Source organism: Zeus faber (assembly GCF_960531495.2).
Source record: "Zeus faber genome assembly, chromosome: 2".
Lineage (NCBI taxonomy): Eukaryota > Metazoa > Chordata > Actinopteri > Zeiformes > Zeidae > Zeus > Zeus faber.
The window spans coordinates 43,747,723-43,765,411 of NC_137189.1; the positions used below are offsets into that span (position 1 = coordinate 43,747,723).

The window sequence follows — 17,689 nt, forward strand, 5'->3', positions numbered from 1 at the left end:
ATGGCTCTTGACAGGACATTCTGCACCTTGAAACGTTCTTTATGGTAGTAATAATAATACTTTTGCTCCAGAACGTGCCATTTATTTTCTTTTTTTCACTGTTTTGTTTATTGGGCTATGAGTATTCAGAATTGTCAGTAGGTCATACAACAATAAACACATTCATATACTCATGTATACCTACAGAGATCTATTATATATACATACATATACACAAACATATGTACATACTGTATATGTACCCGCATTTTTTTGTCCTTTTTATAAAACCAAAACCACAAGTAAAACACAACATTTAGCTTTTGCACATGACAAGTTAGGAAGCATATTTTGCAGGCTCAAGAACAAGAAATCAAAAAGGTAAAATAAATGCACTTTAGTAATGGAAGGATACACCCAAGTCACCAAGTACGAAAAGGTGATCCAAACCTAATACTATTGCTCCCTCCTCATGGAGGTAAACATAGACCCTAAACATACAGTAAGTAAAAAATGTCTCAGCGCTTGCAATTTATGTTAAACCATTCGTGACAAAGTGCACAATCATTAAGTACGACGGTACAAGACAAAAAGATAGAGTAGAAATACTGTTTTCAGGGTTAAAACACTGCTAATGTACTTTCTTTCTTTTACAATGTTACCTCAGACAATCATGATTACAGTATCTGATAACTTGATGCATAAGATAAGTAACATGATAAGATGTCGTTCTTTCAAAGGTTCAACAAAACAAACAAAGCATCCTTGTTAGATTATCCAACTCTAAACAAAGGGTCACCTGTCACTCACATCAAACTCCGCCTCTTTCCCCAGGTTCTGCCCAAACCGGGCCAGCTGATTGGCCAAGCACAGGCCCCGCCTCCCGTGGCAGCAGAGCGCGGTAACCAGGAGGCATCCAGCGGTGGCGGAGAGTTGAGCGACAGCCTCTCAGTCTCCGAGGTCGGAGCCACACGAATTCGCAGAAAGAAATCCAAAGTGGGTTTCCCCTATGTAGACATTTACTTTCGTATTCATTATTTAATTTTTATCTAATTTAGAATTATTTTCTTCTAGCTTACATATATATATATATATATATATATATATATATATATACTTATGAAATACTTGGATTTTCCCCCTGGGAATTATTGAAGCGTCATTGTGTTATAATCATAAAAAGTGCTTTTATTGCACACATTTCTCAGGCAAGAAGTATTGTGAAGACTTGTTTTTAATTTTTTATTTTATTAAGTGTGAGTCTGATGTAGATGTTTATTTTCTGTTCCAGGTCAAAGTGAGGCGAGCCAGCATCTCTGAGCCCAGTGATACAGACTACGTGCCCAGACAACAGACCTCCTCTCAAGGTGGGATTCGGCTCTGGGTGTTTGTTTGTCTGCAATGTGTAGGAAATAGAGCAAGTTCTTGTGACACGCGCCATCCTGTGATGCACCTGGTCACATCACCAGTGAATAGGGGCGCAACGGATCACACAACTCACGGTTCGGATCGTATCGCGGGTTTGAGTCACGGATCGGATCCTTCTTTCGGGTCGGCAAGAAAAAAAGAAAAAGGGAGACAAATCTAACTTTGCTTTCAGTTTATTCCGTGAAACACTTAAAGTAAGGAACCTTTTCCCATGGTCTTAAATGAAAACAGCATACAACGTCCAGTGTTTGAATAAAATCTTAAAGGATATAAAGTGTTCAATAATCAGTTGTTGAACTAAAGTGCAATTGTAGAGAAGTCTGCATCTCTCAATACACATTGTATTTGTTTACTAGCGGCTCTTGACCGCCCTAATATGGCGGACGCGCAGACGCATAGCAGCGACATACAGCAGCTCATTTCCGACGTGTTGTAAAGTAGCAGCAACAAAGTACGACGCACCACAAAGCAATCATTGCGCGATCCGTACGAATCACGATTCGTCTACGATCGGTTACAGCACTATCAGTGATGTGACCTGGGGTCATTGGGGCGTTACGGCTCTTTCAACAATCCGACACCCTCGCCCAGGCGACCCAGCCAGGGGTTGATCAAGCTTGTGTCCAGGTAGCCCTGCCCCACCCACGGCTCTCCTCTTCTGCTCCACAGCCACCTCCAAGCAACTTCTGCTGCCTCGGTAGCCAACTTGATGGCCCCCAGCCTAGCGGCCCCTGTGCTGCGCAGCATGTTGTAGGCCCTGCAGAGGGCTCAATGGGCTCGCGCCTCGCTCGCCACCCATTGCACCCAACACAAATTCCCCTCGTTGCAATAAAACCTTTCTTTTTCATCAAAATGTATTTTCAGAAAAAAAATAATTATATAGATTCTTTTACTTTGAAATAATTTAGGGGGCGGAGCGAAACATTTCGCCCACGACGCATATTACGTGAGCACTTTAAACTAGGTTATTTTATGGATCAGTCAATACATGGTTCTGATCCATTACTTTACAGGCTTAGTCTGTTTGGACAGAACATAATAATTGACACAATGTATAATCCAGCTTTCTACACTAGAAGCAAATCCTGTTGGCTTCCAAAAAAACAAGCACTTTTTACCGTCCCAGTTAAGATTTTTTAGAGAAGTTTGACTAAATTTTGTGATGAAATGTGTCCTTCCCTGACTAGACATCGTCCTTCCGCACCAGAAGGAGATTGAGAGGATGGAGAGTTTCAGAGAGCAGCTGGGTGAGGACTGGCTCCGGTACCAGCACCACCTGGACCTGGACCAGGACCAGGGACCGCCCTCCACCCTCAACCCCACCGCCAGCACTGATCAACCTGACGCCGCCAGCGGCACCGCCGTCACCAACGGTCTGGACGTCGCCCCGTTCCCCTTCACCGTCGCCGCCATCGAGCCGGGTCGACCGTACACTCCATCGCCGCCGCCCCCGCCGGAGACGTCGGACCAGGAGACGGAATCCACCTTGCAGATGAACACCGAGTCCACCCTGGAGAGCAGCTTGGTGGGGGGATTGGAGGGGCTGGTGTTGTCGGGGCGTGCCAGAACGGATGCCAGGGAGGAGGAGGAGGTGGAGGATGACGAAGAGAATCTGGGAGGTAAAAGAGACGTTCGGAGGTTTCGACACTTCCGTGGCTAGCAGGCTAGCACGTTCCTTGGGCCAATAAGCAGCTACAGCTTAGTTTCCAGAATCATTCCGAGTAATTTCCAACTTGTAACGATTAAATCCGTGAGCTTCTAAAATAACGTCAAGTACTTTTCACATACTATTTGATGCATGCTGTGGTTTGGAAGTACAAGAAATACTAACTTTGCATACTAGTATGCCCTGTATGTTTGTATGTTTTGCCTTGTATGTTTTGGACGCAGCAGTAGTTGAAGTACTCAGACCCTGAAGTAATTATGGACAAAATTGTGAAACAATTGACACAAAAGTAAAAAGTGCCACATTGCCCTTTGTCCTTGACTAAAAGTGTATAAGTACCTGCTCTTAAATGTAATTCAAGTAGTAAAAGTACTTGTCATATCCAGTGCCCTGATATAGCAAAGCCTATAAAAATATAATATCGATCATCTTCTTCTCGTCCACAGTGGACTTGTGCCTGCCCCTGCTGGTGGGGCTGTTGTCGGACAAGGAAGAGGATGTAGAGGAGGAGGAGGAGGAGGAGGGGGAGGAAGGGGGGAGGATGCGGCAGAGGGAACTGTTCCTGCGGGTCAAACAGTACGTGGTGCTGGAGCTGGATGTGCAGCGAGGGGTGGAGAGACACCGCCTGAGCCTGGACAGCCTGAGCCGGGTGGACGTCACGCAGGCGGCCTGGAGGCGAGAGGTGTGGGGAAGGGGTGGTGGAGAGGTGCTGACAACAACTCCATTAAACGGAACAGAATCAGAACCAGATCTTCTTGATCTGTATCCCAGGGCGCTGACTGCCCCCTGGTGGATGTTACATGTACTACAGTTAAAATCAGAATGTGCGCACACACACACACACACACACACACACACACACACACACACACACACACACACACACCAGGTCCATGTGCTGGAGATGCTCCACACTTGCACCAATTGATCACACACACACACACACACACACACACACACACACACACACACACACTGTTTATAAGAGTATTAAACACTTGAAAAATATCCCTCTAAGGTATATTTTGAACAGATTCAAATGTGGCGCGACAATTCAGTGTGTTTTTATCTCAGATGTAGGTTCTTTTATTTTACGTCTACTCACGGAACGAGACAAGTGTGTAATGGGGCTTTCTCAGTGACTCCCCCGATCACCCCCTCTCCACGGGTTACGCGCAGAAAATAATCTCGATGGGTCCACGCGTTGTGCCCCATTCCTCTGTCCCCCGCCCCTGTTTTCAGTTGTTTTATTTTGGGGAGAAAACAGAGTGTGTATTTGTTGTAGATGTATTTATTGTAATTGAATGAAACCAAAAAAACCCTGCGCTGGAATGGGAACACTTTCTCTGTCACTGCACCTCCCCGCGCGTGCTAACCCCCCACCCCATCAACAGCAACGATGATATTGTGTATCGTGATATGTGGGCGGGACTGCGTCACGATATTAAATTTGGGATATTGTCCAAGCCTAGCTAGTAGTGTGTCTTGTTCCTCACTCGTCCATTTTCACCGTATTCACTACAGGCTCGGCAGATTTTAGTTTCTACCTGTAGGTGGGGATAAGATGGACCAGGCAGCGATAGGAGAGACCCAAGGCTGCACTGTATTTCAAAATAGTTTGAAATACAGTTTGTTTTTATTGGGATTCCATCTAAGATTTTTTTTTAATCTTCGTCAACCAGCAGTGCTGCACACCGGATTAGATAGATAGATGGGTTGATAGCAGTGTCACATCAGCTCTCCTTAAAAAAAAAATAGGCAATAATCACATTGAAGTCCTATACAATAACCTAAAAATGAATGGGAGGGGTTTTGGCACCATCTGCAGGTGTGGAGAGCCATCATGGCAACCAGCAGGGGACGCAGCTGCAGGAGATCGACATAATTAGCAGGGCATTGAAAAGCTGATGTGGTTTGATCTCTCCCTCTCTCTCTCTCTCTCTCTCGCTCTTTCTCTCTCAGGATCAGGTTCTTCCCGCTGTGGAGCTTCATTTTAACTCCATCATTGAGGAGAGGAGGAGGAGACGCTACGTCATGCTGGACGGAGACCCACAGCAAGCCCTACAGGTCCACACTCGCCCTCACCGTCACTCGCTCAGACCATGCCTGTTGTGATGAAACCAATCAGATTTTGTTATTAATTCAAATATATAATTATAGAACCCAGAATCGTGGTTGTGGCGCCGCCCCTTGCGGCCGCCTGCGCAAGCACCTCGTGTCCATTATGCACATTTTAGTATTTTTAGAGCTTATAGAGCTTATTGTGCGTAATCACCGGGGTGTCATGACATTTCACTGCATATATGTATGACTGTATGTATATGTATGTGACAAATATTCTCTTGAACTTGAACTTGTTCATTGTGTGACCTTATGTCATATACTTCATTTTTGAGCCCTCTTCTGCATAAACCAGGGGTGTCAACATTAAGGCCCGTTGGGCCATATTCAGACCACAGATTGGGTGCAATCGGGGCGGCGTGATGATTTGGAGTAAGAAAAAACGACAATATTTGCATTCAGTTATTTATATGTATGCAATTAGTATAGATGCAGCTGAATCAACTGTAGTGTAGTTGAGGTCTCTTAAAGATGTTGGATTCAATCTTATATATTTAATAAAATTAAAGTAAAATGAAAACACCTTGTAGTTATAGCAGAAACAGGATAAAAAAGTAAAATATGGAAAAAAATAACCTGTAATTGCATATTATCCAATAATCCGGCCCGACAGGAAGTCCAATTTTGACCAGTCCCCCATTGACCAATCCAGCTCACAACCTAAAATGAGTTTGACACCCTCCTGACATTGACAATCTATGACAAATCTTTCAGAAATGAACTCCCCAGGCATCATGGCTGTGTTAATGCCACATTAGTGCATCACGTGTAAAGGTGTAAAGTCTGCACAGGTCTGGTCTTGTTCGGCATGCTGCTGCTCTCTTAGAGAGCGCACACACACACACACACACACACACACACACACACACACACACACACACACACACACACACACAAACCACGTCCAGGTGCTGGAGAGAGGACAGCTGCTCCACACCTGCACCAGTTGATCACACACACACACACATCATGACGGGTGAAACATGAGATTGGCTTAGAATGTTTAAAAGTGGTGTGTCTTGAGTCTTTGGAAACAGCTTTTTTTACAAGACTGTAAATAAGACACGTGGTGTTTGTGGCGTCTTACCCTCGGCTCAAGGCCTTAGTCATTTAAATTATAAAGATAGACATTAGATCGGGGGGGAAAAAAAACCCTAAAATAAACAATGAATTATAAAGAAATGGCAAATATACAATACACCTAATGACAACCAATAAATATAAACCTAAAAATTAACAAAAAAAAAACCAAATCAACCAAATAAATAAATAATTAAAGGTGTAAAACAATTATAAAAAATAAACAGTATACAATAAACCCAAAAATAAACCTTTAAAAAAACAATCAAAATAGACATAAGCCTAAAAATGAACACATCATGGCATTTGCTTTTTAACTTATCCTATGCATTTAATAACATTCTGTATATTTTTGTGTGTTAATAATAATAATAATAATAATAATAATAATAATAATAATAATGACAATACTTACTTAATTGATTATGACGTGCAACTCAAAGTGCTTTACATTAAAAGAAGGCTATCAAATAGAAACAATAAAGGCAAAGCAAACAAGCAAAATGTATTCACAAAGTATAATAATAATAATGAAATACATAAAAACAGGATGAGAATAAGCTAATAAAAGAAGATATACAAAATTGCATTTAAAGAAACAAAGCAAAATGCAAAGGTAAATATTATACTAATTTTCAGATTTGCGGTCATCAAGTTCAAGAGATAATTTGAGACATGCATATACATACGCTCATACATATATGCGGTAAAATGTCATGACACCCGGTGATTACGCACAATAAGCTCTATAAGCTCTAAAAAATACTAAAATGCGAGTAATCGACACAGTGCTCGCACAGACAATTAATTCTATTGTTTAATTTTAGAACCCAGAATCGCGTTTGTAGCGCCGCCACTTACTCGCCTACGCGAGCACCTCGTGTCGATTACACATTTTAGTATTTTTAGAGTTTATAGAGATTATTGTGCGTAATCACCAGGTGTCATGACATTTCACTGTATACAGTATATGTATGACCGTATGTATTTGTATGTAACAAATAATTTCTGGAACTTGGGACATCCCAGGTGTATTGAGACCATTTGGCCATTTAAGTTTCTTATTTGGCTATTTTGGTAAATTTGGCTTTTTATTTTTTATTTTTTTTTATCTTCTTTATGACGACTGTCTGCGCAATGCTGCAATTCTTACCAAAACAAATTCCTTGTATGTAAAAATGTACTCGGCCGAATGAACACGTTCTGATTCCGATTTTCTGTTCCGCTCTTCCAGACTCTCACCGAGGTACTGGCTCGCGTGGCGGAGGAGAACAAGCGCTGCGGCGATGCCGATGTGCGGCCCGGCCGCGTACGGCTGCAGTGCCTGCGCTGCGGCTGCGAGGTTGTCCTGCAGGGGGAGGCAGCGAGGGAGGAGGGGGGCCGGCTGAGTGACCCCTGTGAAGGTGAGTGGAGAGGGGAGGCCCAAACTGAAACTTGAACATAAGACGGTGGCTGGGAAAGCAGTCTCTCTGTCTGTCTGTCTGTCTGTCTCTCTGTCTGTCTGTCTATTATGAAACCACAATAAAGAGAAACGAAACGAGTTGATACACATATTCACATGGAATGTGAATAATTGATTCCAATATTAAAGTACACAACCTACCGACTATAGGGGTTTTCCTGGTCGTTTTGAAATATATTATTTTCGTTTTTTTCTGTGCTTTTCTTTTATCCATTCAAATCAAAGATGGCTGTTTACAGTAATGAATGCACTTCAGCTTAGTTGAGCCCAGTTTAGCGTAAAATGCAAGTATTGAATTTCCATACCCAGACCAAGAGGCTAATTCCACTGGAGCTCCAGGAGCGGGAGCAGCACACGCAGGCAGCTAGCATTCCCCTAGTTAGATCTTGTCAGTTAGAATCAGTTTGACCAAAGTGTTTGATATGCTCCCCTCGACCAGCCGGCTCCTATCAGTTTTATCGCCAGACGCATCCAAACAGAGGCTCCACCAGGCGGTTATTTGCCATCCTTTATGACTGTTCCCTGGCTCAGGAAGCATCCCTTTAATCAGCCAGAGACGGATAATCTCCCTGTCATTCCCGAGCAGACCTGACATTACGACCTGCTGCAACACGTCACGGCCATCATCCCGGCTTTTTTTCCACACGTTCCAGCCTCGCCTTCTGTACCTCCCAAATTGGCAGGCGGCGCACACCGAGGCATCTCGGAATCACGTAGCTCGCGGCCACATATTGTTTTGTTTTTATTCTTCTCTCCCATCCGGTTAAAAAGATAAAATAAAAAGTCTGAGCTGTCTTATCATCCGCTGGATTCGATTTAAATCCTGATTTACAGATTTTGGTTTTGTTTTTTTAAATCTCATGATCCAATCCAGGTATTTTTAACAAGTTCAATTCTGTCTGCGTCTTTATTTTTGTGCTCTCTTTTTTTTATTTCCTGAATAGATGAAGATAACATAAGATAATCACACAATGTCATTTTATAAGCTCATCTGCATTAATAGATTCTCCCTTTTAGATGTGTATGTGTTATATATACAGTATATATAATAGAAAGAATACGGAAACTAGATTACACAGACTATGCCATTAGAAAACTTAAAAAATAGTTGTACTGGTTACAGCTGAATTGTCGGACTTGTAGTTGCTTTCCTATTTCTATAGAAAGGGTCCACACCAGCAAGAAACTACTAATTAAGAATATTTATCTAATTTAACATTGAAGAAAAATTCAATGATATGGACTTTTTTTGAAAAAAGCTTTTTTTCCAATTCCCCTTATCCCCCCCCCCCCCCAGAAACCAGTGTTCTGTGTCCAGAGTGCGGCAGTGACCACGTGGTCCACCTGTCCGGCCAGTCCGACCCCTGCACCAGTACACCTGTCCGTCCGGTCACTTCCCAGGACTCCCATGACCATGGCGTCGCGCCTCTGGGGATCCGCAACGCCAAAAAGGTATTGGCCAAGCGCCTCAATTGTCCTCCAAAAACATTCACCGGGGAGGTCTCACAGCTTTTGTCTTTCCGACAGAGTCTCTATGCGGACGGTCCGTCCTCCCTGAGCGCCAGTGTCGATTCAGCGGCCGAAGCCACGGCCTTACCCTCCGACCTGGAGGACCTCACGTCGCTGTTCGTCACCGCCCAGGAAAGTCGCTTCTTCATCGGGGAAGGCGGGCGCAGAGGCGAAGCCGGGTCCTGGGCGGAGTCCTGCAGCCTGTCCTGCAGCGTGGAGGCTCAGTGTCCGGAGGAACTGTCCGGAAGCTACCGCTACGCCAGCGCTGGGGCTGCGGCGGCGGGAGGCTCCAGTCCCCAACGAGTCCACTACCTGGAGAGCTCCAACCCCGACGGTGGGTACCGCCTCATAGAGATTTCATTTTATTAATAGTTCAAATGACCACCCGTGTTGACGGGTAAAGGTTGTACCTCTTTTTTGGCATTCTCAGTGAGAAATCACTAACTATTGGTGCCAACAAGGCTTCCAACAACTCCAAAACTAGTTTACCCAGCAGCAGACGAGGGCTGGGTATTGGGTAAGTTCATACTCCCTCTCCATGGCATTGTTCTGTTTTCAACAGCAGTGACTGTTCACCGCAGTAACCATGCGGCGAAGATGATTAGTCATGAGGGGAATGTTATGAGTCTACACCTAGAATCTGATTTGATTCTGTCCTCTCTTTTACGATAACCCTCCAAACCGATACATCCTGAGTCATCCCATCCTGGGTCGTTTCTGGAATGAAAATCGCCGTCACCCCTTAGAGTTTTAACCAGGACTTTTGGCTTAGTGCCCAATGTTGAAAGCTGCGTCGTGTGAAATTGCGTTCCCAACGATGGTCAACAGGTATGAAAACACCTCTAAAAAGTAGCAGAGTTCCCGTAGCACATGAGAGGGGGCAAAGTCGTTTCCAAAAGAAACCTCTGAGCGTTGGCCTCAAACCGTTCGTTTCCGGCGGCGAGAGCGGCGAGGTCGGGAACGAGTTTTGGCGAACACGGTATGGCGTTCGTTTGGCTCCGATCGTTGTCATTTCAAATCTGCGGTTCACTTCAGCAACGACCTGTTTCACAGACCGGCTCCTGTGTTTGACTTTGGGATGTTTTTCGCTCCCTTTCCAGGCGCTTTGGACCTGTTGTCGGAGGACTTTGAGGCGGTGGATCATCGACTGAAGCTCTTCCTGGACGTGGAGGTCTTCGAAGAGGAAGAGGAGCTTCACTCCTTCCTCAAGGTCGAAAGGATGCACACATTGTTGTTGAAGGTTGAATATTTTGAGATGAAGGGCATTATTTGCGGTGAATAATCTGAAATTTTTCAACGTTACTAAATCATTTGTTTCTAATCATAGAACAAAATTTGGAGGCATGTATACATTCTGTAAAGTGACATTGAGTTGTCCCTGGGAAAGGCCAAAAAAAAAAAAGTCCAAAGTTGGAACGCATTTTGGGATTAAAGGCCAACCTCCGGCTCAAGCCAAGCCCTGCTTTACCCCTTGAAGTTTTACCCCCCAAACGAAAACTGGGTGCGGTTAGTAGGTGAACATCACAAATGTGACCCACCGCATACTTTAGGGTCATTTGGCGGCTTTCGATTTTTTGCATCATTTGAAAGTGGAGAATCAGAGCTTCCAAACAAGGTGTCACTTGTGCAAATCAAGCAAATATTTTTCAAGCTATGACTTGTTAATGACAAGGGTGTGGAAAACTGTGTTTCTGAGATAATCACCTCCAACGTTTTACCCACACCGGGTTCATTCAGCCAACTCCCAGAATGCAAATGGCGTTGGCAGACAAACAAAGCCTTTTGGCTAATTAACATACTGCTGAATGGACCAATCACAAACAGCTCAACAACACAACTCATTTTATTTTTAAAAAAGCTTTTATTTAACAGTAAGAATATACATATTTTATAAAAAGTGGAATTATTTTGGAGTTTAAAAGTACGGACAACACAACAAAATATAGTCTATCAATAATATAAGAGTCTCAGAAAATCTGAAATCTGAAAATCTGTCACCAACCCCAACGGACTTCATTACGTCGTCAACTTCTTCCGTTGTAACAACATAATCGTCGGTCTCCTCCGGTGGTTCTTGAAAATATTCTGTTTCATCGTCACATTATTGTTGAAATCCGCTGTTTGAAATGTTCTCCAAGTCCGGAGTAATATCAGATTCAGTGTCGCTGTTGATCTCTGTGTCGCTGTCGGAGAACTGATCATCGCGGAAAATGTCGTCCAGAACTAGCTCCTTTCACTGACTTGGATCTGTTGCACCGGTCAGATTAAGGTCCGAAATATGATTAAGCTCCCGCTTCCCGTAATCCATAACGATACGGAGAAGAAGGTTTTCACAGACGTCACATATCGTCTTCACCATGGCAACCGGTGATAAATAAAGCTCACTAACACAACAAGATTGCGTCAATAACAGAGAGATAAAGTAAACAAGCGACAGACCAAAATAAGCGTGCATGGAGAGTCACGAACAAGTGGCAGAACAAGTGTGAAGGAACATTGGGCGTGCAACCTTGATAATCAAAGGTCACCTGTTGTGCCGAGTTCTGTCTCAACCAAGAGGTTTGAATTAACAATTTTTGGTACTAGAATCATTTACTTGTCAATTAATATCAGGATTACGACGGGGGAAATCAATGGACTGTATTGCGGCAGAGCATCTTAACGCAAAACACAAAATGGCTAAAAAATGATAAATCCTGGTCCTGAATAGAATGTATGTCGTTTGCCTTTTTCTTTCAGATGTCTGCTGTCAAGTACGGTGAGCCAGGAGAGTTCCTCTCTCTGCTGGTGGTGTCCAATCAGCGCTTCTACATCCTGGAAATGACACCCGAGTCCCAGTGAGTGACCCAAATGTAGAAAAAAAATGCCACATCTGTTTGGTTTTAACCGGAGACCACAAACCCCTTTAAGGGCATTGTTCAAGAAATAATAATAATAATTTAAATACAAGATATGGAACTTTTCCCCAGTTTCATTTCGACAACCCTGATCGTCAAGCCAATTTCAGCATCATTTTTTTGTATTTGTTTCTAATTTTGCAGTGTTTTTAGAGCCAGTCCCCACCCCCCCCCTCACACACACACACACGGTGCGCCTTGGAAAATGGAATAAATAGTAAAGTTTTTTTGTTGAGTCCAACCATTCATCTCTCTTTTTTTTTTTTCTTACTGGAAATAGTTGATTGTAGCCTCCAACCACTGTCGTCATCCCCCTCCCCACCACCCTGTTTCCTTCCCAGAAGGGGTCAGCTCTCTGATTGGCTACAGAAGAAGGACAGCCACCCAATCACGGAGTTGAGTTACCTGGAGGTGGGGCTGGGCTCTCAGGCCATTCACATGGAGTTTGAGGGAGGGGGCGTGGCCTACACGCTCCTAGTTCGCGACAGCGCACGATGCAAGCGCTTCTTTGGGCTGTTGACAGGTACGCACATATCTCGGACACACAACCTTACTCTTTACACATAATGGCCTACTAGTACTAGTAGCTAACTAAACTAACTAAATATACTACTGACATAACTTCTTTTTATACCAACTCTTGTTTATTGTTATTCCCAAATTTCTTCCCCAGGGATAGGTAACGTACTTCTGTCTTATCATACACACACACAAAGAAATTGCGTACACACACACACACACACACACACACACACACACACACACTCTTTTTAATGAACTACTTTTTCACCCGTTTCAACCGTTCGCCCATCTATTCCATGTATCAGTTGTCCAGCACAATCTCAACATAGTCCGTTTCTGGGTCTCTCTTTTTCTCCATCTTGTCTCCTCCACCATCCCTTTTTCCCCAGAGAGCTATTCCTCCTGTCTCAAGTCACAAAACGGCTTTTTTCCCTTTTCATGAGGGCAGCCATAGAAATGACCATGGAGACAATCTTTTCCTGTGTAGTTCATCTGTAAAAGGTCGTCAAGCGCAACTTTGGAAAGGTTCCCCTTGGTAGGAGTGGGAGAGAGAGACAGCTTTTGAAATATTTCCTCAGAGGAAGCGAGTCGTAATCTTCACCACAAAGACAGACCTTGGGCGGTTATCAACCCCCTGCACTGCGCTGGCCTCCCTTTCCCATGAACTCGCCTGACTTCGCCTTCCGTGGCACAGTGTTTCTCCTCAAAAGTTAACGTAAATCCAAGAAGAGCTTCAAATGCCAGGATGCGTTCTCGCTTCACCGGGGGAATACGGAGGATGCATTGCAGTGGCTTAAGACATCCCAGCGTTACTTTGGGAGACCAACGCTACCGCGACCAAGCTCAAGACCTGAAGTTGGAACCCACTTTTCGAGAACATGCGTCCGGCGTTTGATCCTCGGTCGTCTCATACCTAGGCATTAAAAAAAAACAAAAAAAACCCTCAAATGACTCTTGACCTTATTGAGCACCCATTTTGAGAGAGAGAGAGAGAGAGAGAGAGAGAGAGAGAGAGAGAGAGAGAGAGAGAGAGAGAGAGAGAGAGAGAGAGAGAGAGAGAGAGAGAGAGAGAGAGAGAGAGAGAGAGAGAGAGAGAGAGAGAGAGAGAGAGAGAGAGAGAGAGAGAGAGAGAGAGAGAGAGAGAGAGAGAGAGAGAGAGACGCTTTTCAATACCCTGCTAATTATGTCAATCTCCTGCAGCTGCGTCCCCTGCCGGTTGCCATTGTGGCTCTCCATGCCTGCAGATGGTGCCAAAATCCCTCCCCACTAATTCAGACATTAACTTGGGTATTTATTTCATTAAAGAACAGGCAAATACTATAATTGGTAGGCTGATGCACACCTTAATTGCCTTGTTTTGTACCAATAATCAACCCTTTTTGAATAAAGTCAAAGGCAATGAGACAATACATCAAACATCATAGATTTGGTCCAAATGAAAAGATGAATCCACTCTGTCATAATCCACTTTGAATTGCCCTTGTGTGTGACGTGGATGTTGGATGTTGACTCGAAAACCAAATCGTTGTGATGGACGGTCAAGGAGGCAAGGAGGGCCTGGCTGTCTCCAGGGGCGCGGTAGTAGGAGACTTTTTTTTTTTTTCCCCCCAGCGCTGCTCCACAGTGTCACTTTTTAATCCCTCTGAGGGTCCAGATCTATTCACACTTGACTCTCTGGTGTCCACTTCGAAGTTGTCACGCTCGATGACACGCCGCCGCTCTTGGCCGCGAGCGTGACTGGGCGCTTTGTGCCGTGAAGGTCTTCCCGCCACGGCTGCATTCAGCGTGAAATCCAAGCCCCGCAACCGGAGAGCCTCTGGATTTCTTTTCACAGCTTCTGTGGCCGACTGAGAAAGTCTCAGATTTTGCTACATCTTTTGTGCGTTGACCTCTTTCTATGGATGTTTTGGGTGGGGTCGTTTTAGGCCACCTATGTTTTCTGTGATTTGATTTTTATTTTATTTATTTTTTCACACAGTCTCACACACGCACACAGTCCTTAGTTTGCATTCACTTACTTGTCGACCTGCACCGAGACAAATGAACATGTTGTTGCTTATTTCATTTAGTTATTTATTTTTAGATGAATTGACTGATCTCTTATTGTGTAACTATTTTTGAGCAAATACGTCCTCAAACATTTGACTCAGAATAGAACTGCTCATTCTTGTGATTATTTTAGGTCCAATACTTTCATCCTCATTAAGGATGAAATCATTTGAAATCTATCATAAAACTATAAGATGATTTCCAATACCAAACACACACTTTCTTTCTCATTTAAAGGGACATTGTCACCTCATTGTCAGAACATTTCGTTTGACTCTGGTTTTCTATTTTTCTAAATTTATTTCGAATTTTTCTTTGTGAGTAGAGCTACTTGTACTGTGTGGTCAGATTTACAAGGAAATGTTAGAATCAGCTTCTTTTCTGCTCGCCACATTGTTATCCCTCATGTCTGTTCTTTTCTTTGACGGGGAGCATTGCTATGACAACGGACTCTCAGTGCGTGATGCCGGCTCTGCTTTTTGTGCATTCACCGCAGGAGTCGTGCGTGAGATGGCTCCTAAGTCGGACAGCAAGCTGAGGTCCATCTCCACCATCAGACTTAACCCCCATCACCACCTCTGGTACGCTCCACTCCACCTTACTACACACTACACCCTACTACACACTACACCCAAAAGCAGTACTGAACGGCAGACATCTTGGATGTGGTACAGTGTGAATCCTAGTTTAGTGATGCTTAACTTGGAATGCCTAGACCAAATAGCATTTCAGCAGTGCAAAATAAAAAGTTAAAATGGTGCAAATAATATTGTCTGTGCATCTCAACATCAGTTTTTTTCAACTAGGGTAGACCATGAGCACACAGGTGTACCGTAATTTTTTTTTTTCATTCCACACAAAATAATAATGGAAACTAGCTCTTGTGTTGCAAGACCAAAATTGCAAGGCTGTAATAATTAATCTAATTCATCAGTTCCAGGGTAGCAGCTCTGTTCATCAGAACAAGCAACTATTAGTGGTGATTTAACCACTATAAAAGAATTGTTTTAATAAGATTTGTTTTTTGACAACTCTCGATGCTCGATACTCGTTTATAGTATTGCATCGCTAACTATTAGTAGGCCATAATAGTAAGCAAACTTCTATGGGTTTGTGACATTTTTAGTGGTTAACAGGATAGTGGTATCGTGCTGTGGCTGAAAAAATGTTGGGAGACGCTGTTCTAGATGATGCCAGACAACATTATAACAGGGACTTTAAAGTCCTTTAATGGCGGACCACGGTCCATTAGTGTCGTGCTCAAGCACCAGTAGCTCACCTGCCCACCTCAATCTGTCTAAGTTTGGCAGTTTCGCCTGCCACACGCCACCAAAGTGGCGTTGTCAGGGCCCTCCTACGCAGAGACACAAGCAATGGCGTTGAAAAGTATCAGTTTTATTGTAGAGAGTGGGTAAGGTGGAACAAGCCTGGAGCAGATGGAAAACATGTCAGGACAGAGGCCCCTGTCCTGTGTGTGTGGGGATTTTAGCTGTTTGCATGTTAATTACTCTAATGAGCAACAGGCGTACAGCCGCCCTGATCCCAGGCCCAATTACCTAGACCCAAGACAAGTGTGGCTGCTTAAACCACACCACCCCCACACCAAATACCCCCAACACCAAACTGAGACAAATCCCTGGCCGAAGCCTACTCTGCCCCCCCCACCAGACTCTGACTAGGGTGCGCGGTATGTTATCAATCCCTTCGGTACGCCCCCTATGGTTCAATACGCACACGTGATCCGCGGTATCACGGTAGAAATCCACCGGATGCGTACTTGCTGCTAACTATTGAATCCACTGTTGCAACTCTACCGGCCATGTCCGCCATGGAGATCTGTGCGGAGCTGCGCAGCATTTGTCTATTTTTGCACGAGAGGTCAAAATGTATATATATTTTTTTTTCAACTGTGCGCAGCTAAGCAGCCTTTTCAATAGAAACACAACATAAAACAACATAGAAATGTTTTTGTGAAGAGTGCAATCAGTCAAGGTGTCCAGTCGGAAAACAACCCCCTGGATTGTCGTGTCCCTCTTTATTATGGACTACACTCACTCCCACTTGCACTAGTGCTGGGTCGTTCACGAAAGAGCCGGTTCTTTTAAACAGCTCTTTTGTATGAATGAAGGAAACAGAGTCTTGCTGGGTCATGAGCCGTTCATATTTTTTTCAAGTTTTACAGTTTTATGTTGTGTTGCTTGTTTAAGTTGCTGTCTCCTGCTGCCCGAAAATCTTTCCCCCTCTATGTAAAACATGGCTATGCTCCTCCTTTGCTGGGAGATGTCTTGGCTGAATAGGAGCGCACCCACTGTCACGGCAGGTTCACAAAGCAAAGGCACACACGCACTGGTCTGACTGTGAGGTTTTATTTCAGTAAGTTATTTTACTATTTTATATGCGTGAAAAATACTGTTTATACCTGTTCGACACAAAAATAATTACTGGTTATAAGTACTGGTTTTATTTAGTTTTTTATTGTGAAACCTTTTATATAAATAAATAAATATGAACAGATATGTATATTTGAATTACTCACTATCCTGGACACCTGTAACAACCCACCAATCAACTTGAACCCCCGTCTCTCCCCTCCCCCGACAGTCAAACGCACAGAGTGTTGCACTACATTGCGTTCCAAATTATTATGCAAATTGGATTTAAGTGTCATAAACATTAGATTTTTTGTTTTTCAATTCAACTCATGGATGGTGTTGTGTCCCAGGGCTCTTTGGATCACTGAAATCAATCTCAGACACCTGTGATAATTAGTTTGCCAGGTGAGCCCAATTAAAGGAAAACTACTTAAGAAGGACGTTCCACATGATAAAGCAGCCACAGGTTTCAAGCAACATGGGAAAGAAAAAGGATCTCTCTGCTGCCGAAAAGCCTCAAATAGTGCAACGCCTTGGACAAGGTATGAAAACATTAGATATTTCACAAATTCTTAAGCGTGATCATCATACTGTGAAGAGATTT

The 17,689-nt window shown here is 43.7% G+C and overlaps 1 protein-coding gene across 1 annotated transcript in view; it reads left to right on the forward strand.

Annotated features, from left to right (window-relative positions):
* Window positions 1–17,689, forward strand: part of stk11ip (serine/threonine kinase 11 interacting protein) — a 34,193-nt gene that overhangs the window by 9,726 nt on the left and 6,778 nt on the right. The window contains exons 12-23 of the mRNA XM_080024184.1: window positions 814–975; window positions 1,271–1,346; window positions 2,595–3,026; window positions 3,520–3,755; window positions 5,036–5,140; window positions 7,509–7,677; window positions 9,034–9,188; window positions 9,264–9,579; window positions 10,346–10,455; window positions 11,985–12,082; window positions 12,484–12,665; window positions 15,210–15,294. Of these exons, the coding sequence (XP_079880310.1) occupies window positions 814–975; window positions 1,271–1,346; window positions 2,595–3,026; window positions 3,520–3,755; window positions 5,036–5,140; window positions 7,509–7,677; window positions 9,034–9,188; window positions 9,264–9,579; window positions 10,346–10,455; window positions 11,985–12,082; window positions 12,484–12,665; window positions 15,210–15,294 (2,126 nt within the window). The remainder of the gene's footprint in view (window positions 1–813; window positions 976–1,270; window positions 1,347–2,594; window positions 3,027–3,519; window positions 3,756–5,035; window positions 5,141–7,508; window positions 7,678–9,033; window positions 9,189–9,263; window positions 9,580–10,345; window positions 10,456–11,984; window positions 12,083–12,483; window positions 12,666–15,209; window positions 15,295–17,689) is intronic.